A 20,008-nucleotide genomic window follows, 5' to 3' on the forward strand; every position below is an offset into this window, starting at 1 on the left:
AATAAAAATAAAGAAACAGTTTCCAGCTTCTGGGAACTGGCGTGGCGCTCATAGCTAGACTGCGGTATTCTGCTGGATATAATATCGTAGAACTCCGACATCAGATGAGATCATCTGAGACCACAACACAATGAGGCCCAGCAAGGGCCCTCCACAGGCTGCCTAAGCAGAGGTGAAAACAAGGTCTCTGTGCCACCCACAGAATATCCACACCTCCTTCTCCCAGCTGACATGAGTGTCCCTACTTGCTCAACACAGCTCGTCTGCCTCCCTGTAGATAAGATTGAGATATTCGGTCACAGAATTGTCTCCGCTTCCTGATATTACCCAGTCCAGAGCAAACCTCCAACTCCTCAGACCCTCCAAAGCCACCCCATCAAAGCCCGAATCCCGTAAGTCCTTCCTAGCAACCTCTTACTGAGACACCCCACGGCTCCCCATGGTGTGTGTTCTCCTTTGCTGCAATGAGTAATAAACCCCAACTTGAACTGCAGGGGTGTCCCCAGTGGTCTCAGGCTGGAGGGCATTGGCAGGGGCCAGGGGCTCTCCCAGGCACTGGCGAGCGGGGAGGATATGATGGAGCAGGACAGAGGTGGCAGGAATCAAAGGCCGGCAGGACCTGGAAAATGTCTTTCTTGTGATGTATTCTTGCACATCCCGAATGCCCAGTGACTTGCAACCCAGAACCTAGAAGGTAGTACATGCTCCCTGTGCAATGGATGGCTGAGTTAATGAATGAGAGAAGGAAGGAAGGAAGGAAGGAAGGAAGGAAGGAAGGAAGGAAGGAAGGAAGGAAGGGAGGGAGGGAGGGAGGGAGGGAGGGAGGGAGGGAGGGAAGGGAAGGGAAGAAGGGAGGGAGGGAGGGAGGGAGGGAAGAAGGGAGGGAGGGAGGGAGGGAGGGAAGAAGGGAGGGAGGGAGGGAGGGAGGGAGGGAGGAAGGAAACTGAGCATTTGCTGAGCATCTAATAGCTGCATTATTTTGGGATGGGTATTGCAGAGGTACAAAGTTGAATCAGACATAAATCCCACCTCCTTGGAACTTATAATTCAGAAAGGAAATTCAGATGTAGACATAAATTGCTGTAATGTCAGGCGAAAGTGGTGCCTTAAGAGACTCAGCCAGCCGTGTGTTAGTTCAGAGATGCCAGGCTAAGTCCACATGATCACAGGCCCTCCATTTAAGGCAGTGAATTTTAGAGAAAAGTGTGGAGTATTTAGAGTCAGACCTGAGTGTGGTTCTTACTAGCCATGTGACTTCAGACAAGCTGCCCCACTGAGCTTCGATTTTCTCATCTGAAAACGGAAATGGACCATATTCATCTTGACATAAGGACCACAGCAGATGACTGGGGCTCAAGCCCTCATCCAGAGCCACTTCCCTTACCTCTGCTCTGCAGACCTAATTGGCCCTTTCCTTCTCCCACAGACCCTGAAGCTGTCAAAGGTGTCTGCCTTTAACAGCTAGAGAGGAATGATGTGGGGGCAGCTACTGCGTTGGACTCAAATGCAAACTTCCTGAACCTTGGATTTCCGCCTCAGTTCCATCATTCCCTGTTGATGGTCTTGGGAGAGAAGGATCTTCGGTCTGAGGCCAGCCAGATACTCTTACTAACCCTGTGACCTTAGGTAAGTCCCTTTACCTCTCTGAGCCCTCATTTCCTCATTTGTAAAAAATATTTAAGACCTGGCCGGGTGCGGTGGCTCACACCTGTAACCGCAGCACTTTGGGAGGCCGAGGCGGGTGGATCACGAGGTCAGGAGATCGAGACCATTCTGGCTAACACGGTGAAACCCCATCTCAATTAAAAATACAAAAATAATAATAATAAAACTATCCAGGCATGGTGGTTGAACCTGGAGTCCCAGCTACTCAGGAGGCTGAGGCAGGAGAATGGCGTGAACCCAGCAGACGGAGTTTGCAGTGAGCCGAGATCACGCCACTGCACTCCAGCCTGGGCGACAGAGCAAGGCTCCGTCTCAAAAAAAAAAAAAAAAAAAATTAAGACCTAAGACCTCCCTGCAGGGTTGTTTTCTGGATTGGCAATGTTTTCTTTTTCTTTTCTTTCTGAGATGGAGTCTCACTCTGTCACCCAGGCTGGAATGCAGTGATTCCATCTCAGATCACTGCAACCTCCACTTCCTGGGTTTAAGCAATTCTCCTGTCTCAGCCTCCTGAGGAGCTGGGACTACAGGCGCCCGCCATCACTCCTGGATAATTTTTGTATTTGTTAGTAGAGACAGCATTTCACTATATTGGTCAGGCTGCTCTTGAACTCCTGACCTCAGGTGATCCACCCACCCCGACCTCCCAAAGTGCTGGCATTATAGGCATGAGCCACCGGCAGTGTTTTCAAAAGCACTGCACTCAACCCTGAGCACATGCATTCATTCAGAAACAGACGCCTCGGGGTCCCCAGTGCCTGGGGACACCACATTGAACAAGGCCACTGCCCTGATGGAGTTCGCAGATGGGCACAGGAGACAGAGTAGCCAGGAAGCAAGGAAACAAAGACCACTGCAGGTTGTGATGTCTCACAAAGGACATAAGTGTGATGATGCAGAAAAACGGGGGCAGTGGCAGGGAGGCCTTGTTCTTGGACCAGGTGGTGGTATTCGTTTCCTGTGGCCACTGTCACACATGAAGGCAAACTGGGTGGCTTCTGAGCAACAGGAATTTGGTCTCTTACAGTTCTGGAGGCCAAAAGTACAAAATCAAGATATCAGCGGACCATGTTCCCTTTGATGGTTCTGTTTTTTTTGTTTTTTTTTTGAGACGGAGTCTTGCTCTGTGCCCCAGGCTGGAGTGCAGTGGCGCGATCTCGGCTCACTGCAAGCTCCGCCTCCCGGGTTTACGCCATTCTCCTGCCTCAGCCTCCGGAGTAGCTGGGACTACAGGCGCCTGCCACCTCGCCCGGCTAGTTTTTTGTATTTTTAGTAGAGACGGGGTTTCACCGTGTTAGCCAGGATGGTCTCGATCTCCTGACCTCGTGATCCGCCCGTCTCGGCCTCCCAAAGTGCTGGGATTACAGGCTTGAGCCACCGCGCCCGGCCCCCTTTGATGGTTCTATGAGAGAATCTTTCCTCGCCTCTCTCATGTCCTGGGGGCCGTTGGCAATCTGTGAGGCTCCCTGGCTTGTGGCTACATCACTCCAATCTCTGCCTCCATCTACACATGGCCACCTTCTCCTCCTCTTATAAGGACACTTGTCATAGGATTTAGGGCCCACCAAGTTAGTCCAAGGTTATCTCATCTCGAGAGTCTGAATCACACCTGCAAAGATGCTCTTTCTGCATAAATCACATTCGCAGGTCCTGGGGCTTAGTACATGAGCATATCTTTTTAGGAGTGACACCATCCACACAGTGCCACGTCTTGGATGGCATACAGTGGGTACTCAATAGATGATAGCAATGATTATTACATGGAATTACTAGTAATATTAAAATGTTGGCTGGGCGTGGCGGCCCACACCTGTAACCCCAGCACTTTGAGAGGCTGAGACAGGCAGATCACCTGAGGTCAGAAGTTCAAGACCAGCCTGGGCAACACGGTGAAACCCCCTTTCTACTAAAAATACAAAAATTAGCTGGGCATGGTGGCTCACGCCTGTAATCCCAGCTACTTGGGAGCCTGAGGTGGGAGAATCGCTTGAACCTGGGAGGCAGAGGTTACAGTGAGCCGAGACTGCACCACTGCACTCCAGCCTGGAAGACAGAGCGAGACTCTATCTCAAGAAAACAAAACAAAACAAAACAATAAAATAAAATAAAATAAAATAAAATAAAATAAAATAAAATAAAATAATGGCAGGGTATTGTTTCATCAAAGGTAAACGTGTGTGCCCAAGTGCAGAGATATTTTAGATGCAAAATGCTTTGTTGCAAGTCAAGAGAAAAGCAACCCCAGAAATCAGCAAAGATGTTCACACCAAAAACAAAAGATGTGTTTGTGACTGCTCCATTATCATGCTGTTCGAAGAGCTGCTCAAGGGGGAAAGCAGTCTTCCATGATGTCTGCGAGGTCAGGAAGCCCCGGAGTGGTTAGTGCCCTTACACAGAGTGGAGGGATGTCTCTTACCCCAGGAACATCCAAAGCTCTGGCAAAAGAAGAAGGTCTCAGGATCCACTTACTACAAGGAAGAAATATCACCGCCTTTATTTTCTAACCTTGTCAGTGTGACTTTGAGACTTCAGAAAGAGCTCAGTCCTGTTATGCCTGGTAAGGAAGTAGCTTTAAAAATATATATATATATATATATATATATCTCCCCTTGAGTCTGTCCTGGAGGATGGGGACTACCTCCAAGAGGTATTGTTAGGATATGGAAAGAGCAGGAGTCTCCAAGCAAAGATGTGGGTTCAAATCCCGACTCTGCCTCTTACCCAAGCAAACCACATCATCGCTCAGGTCTCGTTTTCCTCACCTGTCAATTGGACTCTGACCTTCTAGAGCCGTGGGCACCGAATATGAGAATAATTGTCTCTTTCTCATCTTCAACTTAGACTCTACCAGGTAGGAGTTTTTAATTCCCATTTCACAGGTGGGAAAATTGAGGTTCAAGGGAACTTACATCAAATACCCCAAGATCTAATGGCCATGAAGTGTCAGAGCTGGAATGAGATTGCAAAGGAAGCAGACAAAGGGGTCATGCAGACGTGGACACGTACTCTAGCTTGAGAAGTTAAGAAACGCTTCCTGAGTGAGGAGAGGTCTCAGCTGAGACCTGGAGGCAAGACGGTGAGGCGTTAACTGGGCTGAGAGGTAGGAGAGTGATTCCCAAAAGAGGGGACAGAAAATGCCAACATCCAGAAGCAGGAGACATCCAAAGTAGCAATATCTCAGCTCTTGCAGCTGGAGAGGTGAGCCAGGATCAAAAATAACCCTACGAGCCACACTAATGAGAAATCCAACCACAGAGGCAGCCCTCTTGGAGCTTGCTTTACATCAGCACATGATAACATTCTTCTTAGAAAAAATTAAAACAAGGCCCAGTACGATGCATGCCTGTAATCCCAGCACTCTGGGAGGCCAAGGCAGGCAGATCACTTGAGGCCAGGAGTTTGCGATCAGCCTGGCCAACATGGCAAAAACTTGTCTCTTGTAAAAACACAAAAAATAGCCAGACGTGGTGACATGCACCTGTAATCCCAGCTACTCGGGAGGCTGAGGCAGGAGAATCACTTGAACCTGGGAGGCAGAGGCTGCGGTGAGGTGAGATCACACCACTGCACTCTAGGCTGGACGACAGAGCGAGACTCCATCTCAAAATAAATTAAAAAAAAGAAAAAATTAAAACAAGACCCTTTTGGTCACCACTCCAAGCCCTGTGTCTTCCTCTCCTTTCCAGAGTGACCCCTGTAAATGGCTCGGCGTGCATCGTCCCAGTTTTTATACATTTATAATTTTTCTATATATTCACATATTCCTCAAATTCTACAATGCACACTTGATCATACTTTTTTTGTTGTTTGTTTCTGAGACAGGGTCTCACTCTAACACCCAGGCTGGAGTGCCATGGGCCTTATCTCGGCTCACTGCAACCTCCATCTCCCAAGCTCAAGCAACCTCCGACTTCAGTCTCCCAAGTAGCTGGGACCACAGGCACATGCCACCATGTCCAGCTAATTTTTTGTATTTTTGGTAGAGACAGGGTTTCACCATGTTGCCCTGACTGGTCTAGAACTCCGGAGCTCAAGTGATCCACCTGCCTCAGCCTCCCAAAGTGCTGGGATTACAGGCGTGAGCCACCACACCCAGCCTTTATCATACTTTAACAGATCTGAAAACAGAGTATGTTTGACCATCCATAGCACCTCACAATCATAATTGGCAGTATATTTGTCTATCTTAATGGCACATGAACGTGCATCTTACAATTTTGTTATATACCCGCAGAAAAGGTGTAATATTGGGGAGTTTCTTTGAGGCGGGGATAATAAATGACATCCTACTGCCCATAACACTCTGTAACTTGCTTTTTTCATTCCATAATACATCTTAATATTTTCTTTTTATAGGCTATATAATATTTATACTAATATGCATTAGTAGATTCTTTTTACAGGCTATATAATATTCCATAACATGAATATACACCTAAAATGTCTAGCCATTTCTCCATCTGTGGGCACTGGGCTGTATATATCTTGTTTTTCAGTTTCAATCTGGTATGGTGAACTTCCTAGAAGCCTCACATGGCTGATACCAAGAAGTGGACTTGTGTGTGTGAGAGAGAGACAGGGTCTCACTCTGTTGCCCAGGCTGGCATGCAATTGTGTGATCTCGGCCCACTGAAACCTCTGGCTCTTGGGCTCAAGCAATTCTCGTGCCTCAGCCTCCCAAGTAGCTAGGACTACAGGCACACGCCACCATGCCTGGCTAATTTTTGTATTTTTAGTAGAGACAGGGTTTTGCCAAGTTGGCCAGGCTGCTCTCAAACTCCTGGCCTCAAGTGATCCACCACCTTGCTCTCCCAAAGTGCTAGGATTACAGGTGTGAGCCACCGGGCCCAGTCAGAAGTGGACTTGCTTTAAATATGAACTTTTGTTAGTTTAAAATGTGGCCTTGACTTTTTAATGGGCACCTCAGAAAGGCAGCCTGAAGCCCAGTCCCTTGTGCCCAGAGGAGCGAAGATCCACAGGCACCTGCTTCCTCCCTGCCTGCCTGCAGCACAGCTATGCGTAAATCACACCAAGAGTTCCTCCCTCCTGGGCTCAGGCAGCCTCTTCACGTACTTATGTTCCCAATCCTTGCTCTGTCCCTCACCTCCTCCACTCTTGCAATTTGCACCAGGCATCGTGGGTGGGCTGGTTTTAATTTTCCATGTCACTGCAACAGCCCAGCACCCAGAAAAACTGGAAATCAAATCTTGTGATTTTCCAACCTGGTCGCCTCAGAGGACAGCCAGGCCAGACCATTTCCTCTCAGTTCAGCTTCCACCACTGGCGTGCTGTGTTGGACAAGGCGTCTGACCTCTCTGGGTCTGGTGTCCTCATCTGGTCAGCCTGGCCTCTCTCACGGGCTCTTAGGAGACACAGCTGAGGTAAGACACAGAAAAAAAAAAAAAAAAAAAAAAAACAGGAAGTGCCCTGAAGAAGCATTTTCCACATCAGCCTCCAGAAACACCAGTCTTCCTGCTATTTCTGGAACATACCAAGCTCAGTCCTGCCTCATGACTCTGAATCTGCTTTCCTTCCTGTAACGCAGGTTTCTGGTTTCCTGTCCGAAAGAGGCAATGTTGGATAGCAGGACTCTGAACCCCAGAAACAGGCTAGGAGCTCCTCTGGGCTACCATGACCTCTAGTCTTAATATACACACATTACACTGAAACTATAATCAGTGTTGCATTGCTTCAGCAGAGTAGAAACAAACTGCTAGGTAGGCTGGGTGTGGTGGTTCATGCCTGTAATCCCAGCACTTTGGGAGGCCGAGGTGGGCGGATCACTCGAGGTCAGGAGTTGGAGACCAGCCTGGCCAACATGGTGAAACCCCATCTCTACTAAAATTACAAAAATACAAAAATTATCCGGGCATGGTGGTGCACATCTGTAGTCCCAGCTACTCAGAAGGCTGAAGCAGGAGGCTCAGGATAATTGCTTGAATCCAGGAGGTGGAAGCTGCAGTGAGCCGAGATCTCAGCACTGCACTCCAGCCTGGGCAACAGAGCGAGACAGACAGACAAAAGAAAGAAAGAGAGAAAGAGAGACAGAGAGAGAGAAAGAGGGAGAGGGAGAAAGGGAAAGAAAGAGAGAGAGAGAGAGAAACTGCTAGGGTTCAAATCCTAGAAGTTCCAGTTACTATGCAAACTTAAATACCATACCTAACTTCTCTATGTCTCATCTGCAAAGTGAGGATGATAATAATAGTGCCTCTTGGGCTGCTGTGAAGATTAAATGAGTAGATACAAACCAAGAGCTCAGAATAGTGTCCGGCACACAGCAACTGTCTCACCATGTTCTACACCAGGCAGCTGGCCCAGTACTGGGGATGAAATCAGTATGTACTAAGCAAATAAATGTGTCTGGTGGGTCTGCAATGATTCGCTCTATTTCATAGATGAAAAGCTTGAGGCTCAGGATGGCAGTATGAATTACAGCAGGAAGAGGAGGCATTAACTGAGCTCCTACTATGCACAAGGCCCAGTGCTGGCTGCTTTGTTTATGTGATCTCATTTCATCTTAGAACAGCCCATTTGTGGATGCAGGTGACTCATCAGAAGTCACACAGCTGGCCGAGCACAGTGGTTCAGGCCTGTTATCCCAGCACTTTGGGAGGCCAAGGCAGGAGGATCGCTTGAGCCCAAGAATTCCAGTCCAGCCTGGGCAGCATAGTAAGACCCCCACCTCTTAAAAAAAAAAATACAAAAATTAGTCAGGTGTAATGGTGAACATCTGTGGTCCAGCTACTTGGGAGGCTGAGGCAGGAGAACTGTTTGAGCCTGGGAAGTGGAGGCTGCAGTGAGCTATGATCATGCTACTGCACTCCAGCCTGGGCAACAGAGCAAGACTCTGTCTCAAAAAAAAAAAGTCCCACAGCCAGCAAGAAGTAGGGCCAGGATTTGAACCCCAGTGATATAGGCACATGTGGGTTTTGACCACCCTTACACCTAACAACAGCAACTTGATCTGCCTGTGACCATGTGACCACTCCTCCCCACCTTCCCACCCCTATCTATGGAGCTGATCCCAACCCACCCGGGTTACAAGTGGGCACATGACTCAGCCTGGCCAATCAGCATATTCCATCCCCTTGGCTCCAGGGATTGGCTCAGGACTGACCATGTGACCCAATGTGGTCCAGTAGAAAACCTAGCTGGAAGTTTGGTGGAATTCTTGAGAAACAAAACGTCTCTGTTACTATGGTTGCTAAGGTGGGAGAGGATTTAGCTGAAAGCAGAACTCAAACAGAAGAAAGCAAAGCCCAAAACAAAGAGGAAAGAAATTGAGTTTAACAGTGGATTCCAGCAGACATGAGCTTTTCAGTTACCTGAACCAGTAATTTCTTTTCTTATTGAAGCCTGTAAGATTTGAGTTTCTGTCACTTGCCACCAAAAAGATCCTGGCTGATACAGCTAGCCTGGTTCATTCTAAACCATAGCTCTTTCATCTACACTGTGCTGAATTTGAAGACCTCCTTTCTACCAAAAATAATTCCAGTCCCTAGCCCAAGAACAAACCCATGACTTCCCCAGAGCTAATCTGGAAGGCAAAACACTTCATTCAGCAAAGTGGATTTTGCTGACAAGGAACCTGTTTCATTGAAAACTTCTCTCTGTGGCTGAAAGAGTGGAGGTTATGGGATGTACCTGTTTATGGACTTGATATTTCTGCTCAACTCCACTCTCCCAAGGTGGCTAAGTAGAATTAAGGAGATGTGTTACTCTGTTCTCATGCTGCTAATAAAGACATACCTGGCTGGGCATAGTGGCCCACCCTGTAATTCCAGTACTTTGGGAGGCCAAGGCAGGCAGATCACCTGAGGTCAGGAGTTCAAGACCAGCCTGGCCAACATGGTGAAACCCCGTCTCTACTAAAAATACCAAAAACATAGCCAGGTGTGGTGGTGGGCACCCATAATCCCAGCTACTCAGGAGACTGAGGCAGGAGAATCACTTAAACCCGGGAGGTGGAGGTTGCAGTGAGCCAAGATCGTACCATTGCACTCCAGCCTAGGCAACAAGAGCAAAACCCCATCTCAAAAAACAAACCAAAAAAAAAAACATACCTGGGACTGGGTAATTTATAAAAGAAAGAGGCTTAATGAACTCACAGTTCCACACAGCTGGGGAGGCCTCACAATCCTGGCTGAAGGTAAATGAGGAGCAAAGTCACGTCTTATATGGTGGCAGGCAGGAGAGCTTGTGCAGGGGAACCCCCTTTATAAAACCATCAGCTCTCGTGAGACTTATTCACTCTCACGAGAACAGCAGGGGAAAGACCTGCTCCCATGATTCAATTACCTCCCACTAGATCCCTCCCATAACACGTGGGAATTAAGGGAGCTACAATTCAAGATGAGATTTGGGTGGGGACACCGCCAAACCATATCAGAAGGCAAGTTAGATCGTGGGACTTCCCTCACAGCCCTCCATCTGCCAGGTGATTACAGCGAATTATTTGGCACTGAAGTGGTCTCTCTGTGAGGGTTTTCTTAGAGGTAAAATCAGGATTTCTTCCCATACACCCCCACAAGGATTTGTCTAGGAGGCTGAACTTAAGAGAACATGCTGCTTGTCGAACATGCTGCTTGTCAGCTAGCTTCTCCTCTATGGCCTCTGCAGCAGGTCCTTAAAGGAATGAAATGTCTTCATGTAATAGAAGAGCTTGGACCAAACTCAAAATTCATTTTGGAAGAAAAAGAGATTATGCGGAGGAAAAAAAAAAAAAGCTCTTTCTGGGGGTGATTTGCAAGGAGTACATGGTATGAAGGGGCAGCTTGTCCTTTTTCCTGGATGATATAATGGAAATAATAGCAGCTACCACTTATAGCACAATTACGGAGGCCAGGCACCACATTAGGCTCTTTAAATACACTCTCCTGTTTTAGCCTCACAATAACCTTAGAAAAAGAGATGACAATTATCCTCATTTTGCACAGGAGGGAACTGAGGCTCAGAGAGGTATAACGAAATAAGGAAACGCCCATGGTCACGTGCCTACTTGGCGGTGAAACTGCCGGTTAGCCCTAGGACTGAGGGTGAACGAATGAATAGACTGTGCATGTGAGTTACGCTGTTTCTCAAAATCCTGGAACAAGCAGAGTTGTTCCATTGTCAAGTTTGAAGAGGAAGCCAGCCCAGTGCCTACTGTGGTTAGCTGTCCAACTGACCCACGGATGTAATAAGTCGGCTGAATGCCCACACCCAGCTTGGCAAAGGATCAGCATTCCATAGATGTTACTACCTCTAGAAGGAGGCTGAAAGGAAGGGCAAAGGAAGAGTTCATGCTTACTAAGCACTTACCATATGTCTGGAACCTTGATGTCAAGTCACTCCTTGCTGACAAGTCTGGTCATTCCTTTATGACTGGTCCTAGGCAAGGTCCATTTTGTTCATCCATTTTTATCCCCTCTCATGGAATTCTAACCATATCCCTTGATGGTATCCACATCTCAGTTTGATGGATGTGAACACTGAGGCCCAGAGAGGTTAAGACACCTATCCCAGGATCACAGAAGGCCTCTATAAGGGTTTTAGCTGGGACGTGACCCCCATTTCCCTCACTTCCATGACAATAATTCTTATAATTCGTTTTCTGTTGTTGTTGTTGTTGTTGTTTTGAGACAGAGTCTCACTCTGTTGCCCAGGCTGGAATGCAGTGGCGCAATCTCAGCTCACTGCAATCTCTGCCTCCCAGGTTCAAGCGATTCTTGTGACTCAGCCTCCTGAGTAGCTGGGACTACAGGCATGTGCCACCAAACCAGGCTAATTTTTATATTTTTAGCAGAGATGGGGTTTCATCTTGTTGGCCAGGCTAGTCTCGAACTCCTGACCTCAGGTGATCTGCCTCAGCCTCCCAAAGTGCTGGGATTACAGACATGAGCCACCACACCTTGCCAAATTCTTATAATTCTTGAAACAGTGCTTCAAAGACACTCAAAGTTCCCCGTTGTGCAGTCTGGGGCTCAGGACAGAGCATGCAGTACCTTCACCTTTCGTCAACTCCCACACATTGCAGGTGTCTAGGGTATGTCTCCTTTGGTGGGACTTTACACAGCAGTGTGCAGGAGCTGACTCATCAGCTCACGAGGGCCAATTAAGATTTTGAGAATTTTGTGAGCCAGGTAACATCATGTTGGTATCTTGAAATTGGCCATGGTGGAAGTATTTGCACCACAGAAATTGGCAAATGCTACAAACCAGGGCTTTATTTCTTTTAATTTTGCAGAGATCCAGTTGTTCAATATTTCCCACAATGCCTCTGGACTTTAGAGAAACAGTTTCAGTTCACCATGAACCCATACATTCATACAATGAATACATATATTGAGCTCCACCTACAGTATAATATAATTTGCACTCACTAACATGTTTGTTCAGCAAACTTTGACTCATGGGCTGCTATGTGCCAGGTTCTATGCTAAACATTGGGAATTCAGCAGTGGCAAGACAGACATGGTCCTTGTCCCCATGAAACTTTCAATCTAATGAAGGAGTCAGATTTAAACCCCCCAAAAAAAGTCATACAACCTGCACTATGAGTGGGAGTTAGCCAAGTCAAGGTGGTGGGATAAAAGCAGGGAGATTCCAGGTAGAAGGAACAGCCTGTGCAAAATCTTTGTGGCAGGAGGAAACTTGGCATGTTCCAAGAACTGACCAAGGCCAGCCCCGCTGGAGAGAAAGGAGTAAAAGGGAGAATGGGGCTGGAGAGGGACCTACCAGGCCTTGTGGGCCACGCTAGGCACTTGTCTATTTTTTTATCCCCAGCCTCAATAAGTCTATCAAAAACTGCTCATGCCTATAATCTCAGCACTTTGAGAGACTGAGGCAGGAAGATCTCTTGAGCTTAGGAGTTTGAGGCTGCAGTGAGCTATGATTGTGCCACTGCATTCCAGCCTGGGCAACAGAACAAGACCCTGTCTCTGGGTAGGGTTGGGTGGAGGGAGAAGGTCAGGCACAGTGGCTCACACCTGAAATCCCAACACTTTGGGAAGCCAAGGCAGGAACATCACTTGAGGCCAGGAGTTCAAGACCAGCCTGGGAAACACAGTAAGACCCTATCACTATTTAAAATAAATAAATAAATAAATATCTTTTTTAATTTAAAAAAAAAAACAAAACCTGGTCCCAATGCAGTGGCTCACACCTGTAATCCTAGTACTTTGGAAGGCTGAGATGGGCAGATCACTTGAGGTCAGGAGTTCGAGACCAGCCCGGCCAACATGATGAAACCCCATTTGTACTAGAAATACAAAAAATTAGCCGGGCGTCGTGGCAAGCACCTGTAGTTTCAGCTACTCAGGAGGCTGAGGCAGGAAAATTGCTTGAACCTGGGAGGAGGAGGTTGCAGTGAGCCAAGATTGTGCCACTGTACTCCAGCCTGGGTGACAGAGCAAGACCCTGTCTCAAAAAAAAACCTGCCCACATTTTCAAAGCCTACAAAACTCAGTCTTCATTTCCTCATCAGATCGTCCTACAGAACCTCTCTGGGCCTCCTCATTGGAAAAATGAAGGCAGAAATGAAGATACTGATAACTTCATAGGGTGTGGCTGTAGGAATCAAATGAAGACATAGATGAAAAGCAGTTCACTCCATGTCTGGCTTATCGCAAGCCTCAATGAATTGAACTGTTACGTTTATTTCCCTCCCTCCACAAATGCTCGTTCATCCCATTTCCTTTCTTGCTTTCAGTCCTCACAACTTTTACTGAGTTCCAGGCGCTGAGCTGGGTACCAGGAACCAACTCTGAATAACAGGGACACAATGGCCCTGGGAGGAGGGGCTGTTCCCACCTCCTAATTGCCTGGCTCCAATCACATATTTATATGCAAATTTTTATCGCACCCCACTACTGCAAAGTCCTTGTTCTAGGAAATGTGGATACAAACACCGCTGGCATGGAATCTGTGGAATGAGACCTCTCTTTTCACCATTCACCTCCCCAGGCTAATTTAGGTTTCTGCAGAGTCTTTCCACCTTCCCCTCATCACGCTGCTCTGAACTCTGAACTCTAACTGCGCATCTCCACATTTGTCCCCAGCACCATTGTGAGCTCCTTAAGGGGATGGCCTGTGTCTTAACCATCAATCAAAACGGTGCAAAGAACGCCATTAGTCAACGTCAGCTGAATAAACCCTAAACCATAAAACGTCACAGGTGGATCAGGAGAGACCCCGCCCCTGGGTCTTACGCCCACTGCATTCTCAGGCCGGACTGTCAGAGGCCACCCCAGCCACCCCCTCCGCAAGCTCTGAAGCCCAGCTGTTTGGGGAAGGGCTCCAGAACCCACGGCTAGGACTGGGGGCTTCCTCCATCCTCACCCTCCCCGGACTCACTGAGAAGTTGCCGGCTGGATTCGCTGACTGTCACATTCTCCAGCCAGAAGGGGTTCATCAGCGGTGTGCACGGGCTCTGGACTGGATAGGACGGAGGAATCCATGGGCGCAGGACCCCGGAGTTCTGCGCAGAACCCCTGTCCGCGGCTTTGCCCCCATGCTCACCCTAAGTGCCCCACCCGGGGAGGGCATGGCGAGAACTAGAGCAGTTGGGATCGCAGGCGGGCGCCTCTCGGAAGGGCTTTCACAGTACCGGCCTTCTGCTCACCTTCCCCCCGAGTCTCTAGACATTGCATTCTAGGAACTTGGGGGAGGAGTGCGCGCCAAGCAACAGGTCCCAAGCGAGCAGGGCACCGTGCAGGGGGAGTTCGCAGCCACAGCTCCCAGCCCCGGGGTGCACCCTTACCCCGGCAGGTCCGCCAGAGGCCGGAGTGGGAGCTCAGAGGCTCCAGCTGGCTGCGATTGATGGACCCCAGCAGGTCCTGCGCCCCCGGGCCGCTCCTCTCCAGTCGCTCGGTGTCAATGATGTACCAGAAGTCCGTGCCGATGGCGGCCGCCAGAAGCACAAAGCTGAGCGCCCCGGTCAGCGCAGCCGCGCCGGCCAGCCCGCCCAGGTGCACCCGCATCGCCGAGCCCAGGACCAGCAGCCGCGGGTTCCTGCGGCCGAGGCGCGACCCCTCTGTGCCCGCCCCCGTCACCAGTAGGCCACCGCGGGCTCCCAGCTCCACCGCCGGAGCCGCCGAGCTCAGATCTGAAAGCCTTTCCTTTGGACCCCTGGCCCTAGCTCAGACCCTGGATCCACCCTCAGACCCTCACCTGCCGGCTCCGATCTGCACGCGCCTGCTCAGCCCCAGTCCACGCTCCCAGACCTCCAACGCCAGCTCTACCTGCAGACCCCCTCACCTGTGCTGTCCGACCTCCACCTCCGCCTTCAGACCCTCCTGGAAGCCCTAGTCCTTCCCCACCAGCACCTTAACCCACCTTGTCCCTCAGCCCCACTCCACCCTCAGCCCTCCACGCCCAGCCCAAGCGGACTCTCTCACTTCAAAATCCTCACTTTCCCCAGACCCCTACTCCCTCCATTCCCCTGCCTCACTCTCCACGAACCCTTCCCCCGACCCGAGATGCTCCCCTCTCTGCTCCCCTCTCTGCCTCTGACTCTGGCTTTTCGCCCTAACCCTTTTTCTTGGCCCCACACTGCCAGCTCCCCACTCCCAGCCCTGCTCTCCAGGGTCTTCCCGCAGCTCCTGTTCTGGCCGGGTCGCAGCTGACCCTCTGCGCCCTCCTTCTCGCCGCCGAGGACAAGCTCGGAGTGCGCACGCAGCACAGACGGGGGCGGTCCCCAGCCCTGGAGCGCTGGAGGCTACGGGTGTGGAAGGGAAGGCGGCCTTGGGACCACCTGGGGCAGTAGGAAGGAGGGGTGTGGCGGGCCTCACAGTCCTGCCAGGATTTGCAAATCATCTCCAAGAGTCCCTCCAGCTCCAAGCACCCTTCCTCCAAAATCCACCTTCAAGTGTAGTCTGGGCTGACTAGAATGGGAAAAGGCACATCAGTTTTTCATAAAAGTTCTCTAAAGCACTGAGGTAGTCCAGGTCCTCAGAATCTATCATTTGTACCCCCAAAGTCTTTCTTCATTATCATAGCCACCACCACTGCCACCATCACCACCACCATCACCATCACCACCACCATCACCATCATAACCACCATCACCAACACCATCACCACCACCATCACCATCATCACCACCACCACCAACACCATCACCACCACTGCCACCATCATCACCACCAACACCATCACCACCACCATCACCATCATCACCACCACCATCACCACCGGCAGCATCACCACCACCATCACCAACATCACCACCACCACCACCACCACCAACATCACCACCACCACCAACACCATCACCACCACATCACCATCATCACCACTACCATCACCACCAGCAGTATCACCAACACCACCAGCAGCATCACCAACACCACCACCATCATCACCACCACCATGGACAGCAACACCATCACTACCACCATCACCATCATCAGCACCACCACCACCACCATAATCACTACCATCACCATCATCATCATCACCACCATCACCACCACCACCATCACCATGGACAGCAACACCATCACCACCACCATCACCATCATCCCCACCAACGCCACCACCATCATCACTACCATCACCATCATCATCACCACCAGCAACATCACCAACACCACCACCATCATCACCACCACCACTACCACCATCACCACAGACAGCAACACCATCACCATCATCTTCATCACCATCATCACCACCACCACCATCACCATGGACAGCAACACCATCACCACCACCATCACCATCATCCCCACCAACGCCACCACCATCATTACCATCACCATCATCATCACCACCATCACCACCAGCAGCATCACCAACACCACCACCATCATCATCACCACAGACAGCAACACCATCACCACCACAAACACCAACACCATCATCACTACCATCACCATCATCTTCATCACCACCATCACCACCACTACCACCATCACCACCAGGAGCAGCATCACCAACACCATCACCATCATAATCACCACCACCACCATCACCATGGACAACACCACCATCATCACCACCATTACCACCACCACCACCATCACTATCACCACCATTGCCATTGTCATCACCATCGTCGTCATCACCACCACCACCACCAACCACCACCATCACCACCAACCATTACCACCATCATCAAACCACCATCACCATCATCATCACCATCATCACCATTATCACTATTACCACTACCATCATTACCATCACCACCACCACCACCATCACCATCATCACTATCACCACCAGCACCAGCACCACTCTCCTCTTTATCATCACCATCACTCTTATCCATTCAACCACCTTCTTCACCACCATAAAACCTTTTATTCCGTAAAGAAATACTTCTGGTACCTTCTATGTGTCTGATCCTATAGTCTATGTTAAGAATATAGGTGTGAACAATCCAAAAAGAAGTCCTGCCCTTAAGAAATATAGGGTTCAGGCTTCCCAGCCTTTTACACACAAGGGACACAGAGAAAATACCTATATTTGCATGGCTCATTAATAGAAGAGGCTTCTAGATACTGGGGATGACCAATCCTCAGGAGTTACAGCTACTAAAGGCCCCTCAAGGCTGACCTTATGGCTGAGGAATCAAAATCTTGGCACTCCTGTGATCCATTCTTTTTTTTTTTTTTTTTTTGAGACGGAGTCTCACTCTGTCACCCAGGCTGGAGTGCAGTGGCTGGATCTCAGCTCACTGCAAGCTCCACCTCCTGGGTTTACGCCATTCTCCTGCCTCAGCCTCCCGAGAAGCTGGGACTACAGGCACCTGCCGCCTTGCCCGGCTAGTTTTTTGTATTTTTTAGTAGAGACGGGGTTTCACCGTGTTAGCCAGGATGGTCTCTATCTCCTGACCTTGTGATCCTCCCGTCTCGGCCTCCCAAAGTGCTGGGATTACAGGCTTCAGCCACCGTGCCTGGCCCTGTGATCCATTCTTAAGGGACCATTGTGTCCTGGTCCAAAAGTTGATAGGTGCTGGTCAGGTTGGAAGAGAATCATCAAAGTGTGCTTAAGACAGGGTGCTATGAGAGAAAGTACCAGAGGGGAGATCTCACTGGGCTTCTCTGAGGAAGTGACACTGACACTGAGACATGAAGGTTATAAAAGTATCCATGTCTAGAGAATGGCTTATATGCGGCGTTTCGTCCATTCTAAAGAAGTCAAAAGAAGGGCTATCAGGCTAGAATGTAGTAAGGGAAGAGCAAGCAGAGGGAAATGAGATGGAGGGTATAAGAAGTGGTTAGGTCACACAGGTCTTGAGATCCACGATAGAGTTTCGATTTTAGTCCAAACCACTGAACCGTTTTCAGCACGAAAGTAAAATGTTCTAACTAACGTATTAAAAAAAAATCTCACTATGCTTGCTGTAGTGTGGAATATAGAATACAGAGAGACAAGAAAGGGAACAAGAAGGCCAGTTAGGAGGACATCATAGAGGAAGCAGCAAGATCCTGCTGACTTGGGCTAGGGTGGGGGCAGCAGTGAACAGAAAGTGAGTGTATAGAGTTTTTAAAAGTTGAGGGAGTAGAACTGGTAGAGTTTGGTGATAGGCTGGGGTTGAGAATTATCCTTTTCCTTGTTACTTTATTCTTCCTTGCCAATACCACCTTAATCTATATCACTGTCATCCTCGTCTTCATTATCAAGGGCATCAGCACCCTGGCAGAGCTATCACCAGCAAGAATATACCGTCCCTTGATTCTGCAGACCATTCTGTTTCATCACCCCTCCACCACTATCTTGATGAAAATAGATCTTTTCTAAAACCATCATCACTGATAATTTTGCTGTCAGCTCCATCACATTTCTACTATTATCTTTACTTCCACCATCATCCAAATAGTCCTCACCATCAACTTGAGAGATGCAGGTAAAATTCAGTTGAGGCTGATCCCAGGAGCCCTTACAATGTCTTTGAGGTTCAATCTCTTCCCTCTTTCTCTTCTCCTTGCCATCTCTCAATTGTTTTCCTCTTGCTTGACTTCACTTTTCAAGCAGGCTCTCATTTGTTCAATCATAGGAGCCAGTTTCACAGCTTAGCAACTCCAAGAAAAAGAAATAATCTCTCTCTCAAAAGTGCCAGATCCCCAGAATTCAATCTCATTGGCCTGTTTTTGGTCATGTGCCCATCTCTGAATCAATCTCTGTCACTCAAAGGGACCAGATGTGCTAATTGGCCAAGCCTCGGTCACCCGTCTACTCCTGGAGCCAGAGTGGGAGAAGTCAGTCCCACCCTAAATATTTGAGTTCAACTAATATAGAATCAACTTAAATGCCCATCAATGGTAGATTGGATAAAGAAAATGTGGTACACTACACTATGCAATACTATGCCGCCATGAAAAAGAACGATATTATGTCCTTTGCAGGAACATGGATGGAGCTGGAAGCCATTATCCTTAGTATATTAACACAGGAACAGAAAACCCAATATTGCATGTTCTTGCTTACAAGTGGGAGCCAAATGATAAGAACACACGGACACACAGAAGGGAACAACGACACTGGGGCCTACCTGAAGGTGGACAGTGGGAAGAGGGAGAGGATCAGAAAAAAAATAACTAATAGATACTGGGCTTAATACCTGGATGCTGAAACACTCTGTATAACAAACCCCTGTAGCATGAGTTTACCTATATAACAAACCTGCACATGTACCCTTGAATTTAAAATAAAAGTGTTGTGTAAGCCATTTGAGCTGAAAGGTGTTATGATTGCTAAATGTGACAAATAAAAATACAGGAAATCCAGGTAAATTTTAATTTTAAATAAACAGTGAATAATTTTTCAGCATATGTCCCACGTAATACTTGAGGTATACTAGAAAAACTTTTGGGCTGGGTGTGGTGGCTCACTCCTGTAACCCCAGGACTTTGGGAGGCCGAGGCGGGTGGATCATTAGGTCAGGAGATCGAGACCATCCTGGCTAACACAGTGAAACCTCGTCTCTACTAAAAATACAAAAAAATTAGCCGGGCGCGGTGGCGGGCGCCTGTAGTGCCAGCTACTCGGGAGGCTGAGACAGGAGAATGGCGGGAACCCGGGAGGTGGAGCTTGCAGTGAGCCGAGATCGCGCCACTGCACTCCAGTCTGGGAGACACAGCGAGAGTCCATCTCAAAAAAAAAAAAAAAAAAAAAAAAAGGAAAAAAGAAAAAAAAACTTTTGTGTTATCTGAAGTTAAAATTTAACCAGATGGCTTCTATTGTATCCAGCAAACCTAGCTGACTCCTGAAAGAAAAACCAAGGTGCCATTATCAGAACCAAAAGAATGGACAATGGCAGGTCAAAACAGGGGTTGCCCCCTGCACCCACCATGGGCCTGTCACTTCACTGGGTCCCATGTTCCTCATCTATATAAGGAGACCTTCTTCCAGGTTCCTG

The 20,008-nt window shown here is 48.7% G+C and overlaps 1 protein-coding gene across 4 annotated transcripts in view; it reads right to left on the minus strand.

The window, feature by feature from the left end:
- Positions 1-15,320, minus strand: part of TMEM114 (transmembrane protein 114) — a 51,405-nt gene extending 36,085 nt beyond the window's left edge. For 2 of the 4 annotated variants that reach the window (XM_007984994.3, XM_007984974.3), the window contains exons 1-2: positions 14,402-15,310; positions 13,996-14,076 (exon numbers count right to left, since the gene is read on the minus strand). In XM_007984994.3, the coding sequence (XP_007983185.3) occupies positions 13,996-14,076; positions 14,402-14,621 (301 nt within the window). In that variant the 5' untranslated portion in view covers positions 14,622-15,310. Of the gene's footprint in view, positions 1-13,995; positions 14,077-14,401 lie in introns of all 4 variants that reach the window. The other 2 variants (XM_037989868.2, XM_007984964.3) reach the window with 2 other exon arrangements.
- Between the last annotated feature and the right edge of the window lie 4,688 nt (positions 15,321-20,008).

This window comes from Chlorocebus sabaeus, chromosome 5, assembly GCF_047675955.1.
Source record: "Chlorocebus sabaeus isolate Y175 chromosome 5, mChlSab1.0.hap1, whole genome shotgun sequence".
Classification (NCBI taxonomy): domain Eukaryota; kingdom Metazoa; phylum Chordata; class Mammalia; order Primates; family Cercopithecidae; genus Chlorocebus; species Chlorocebus sabaeus.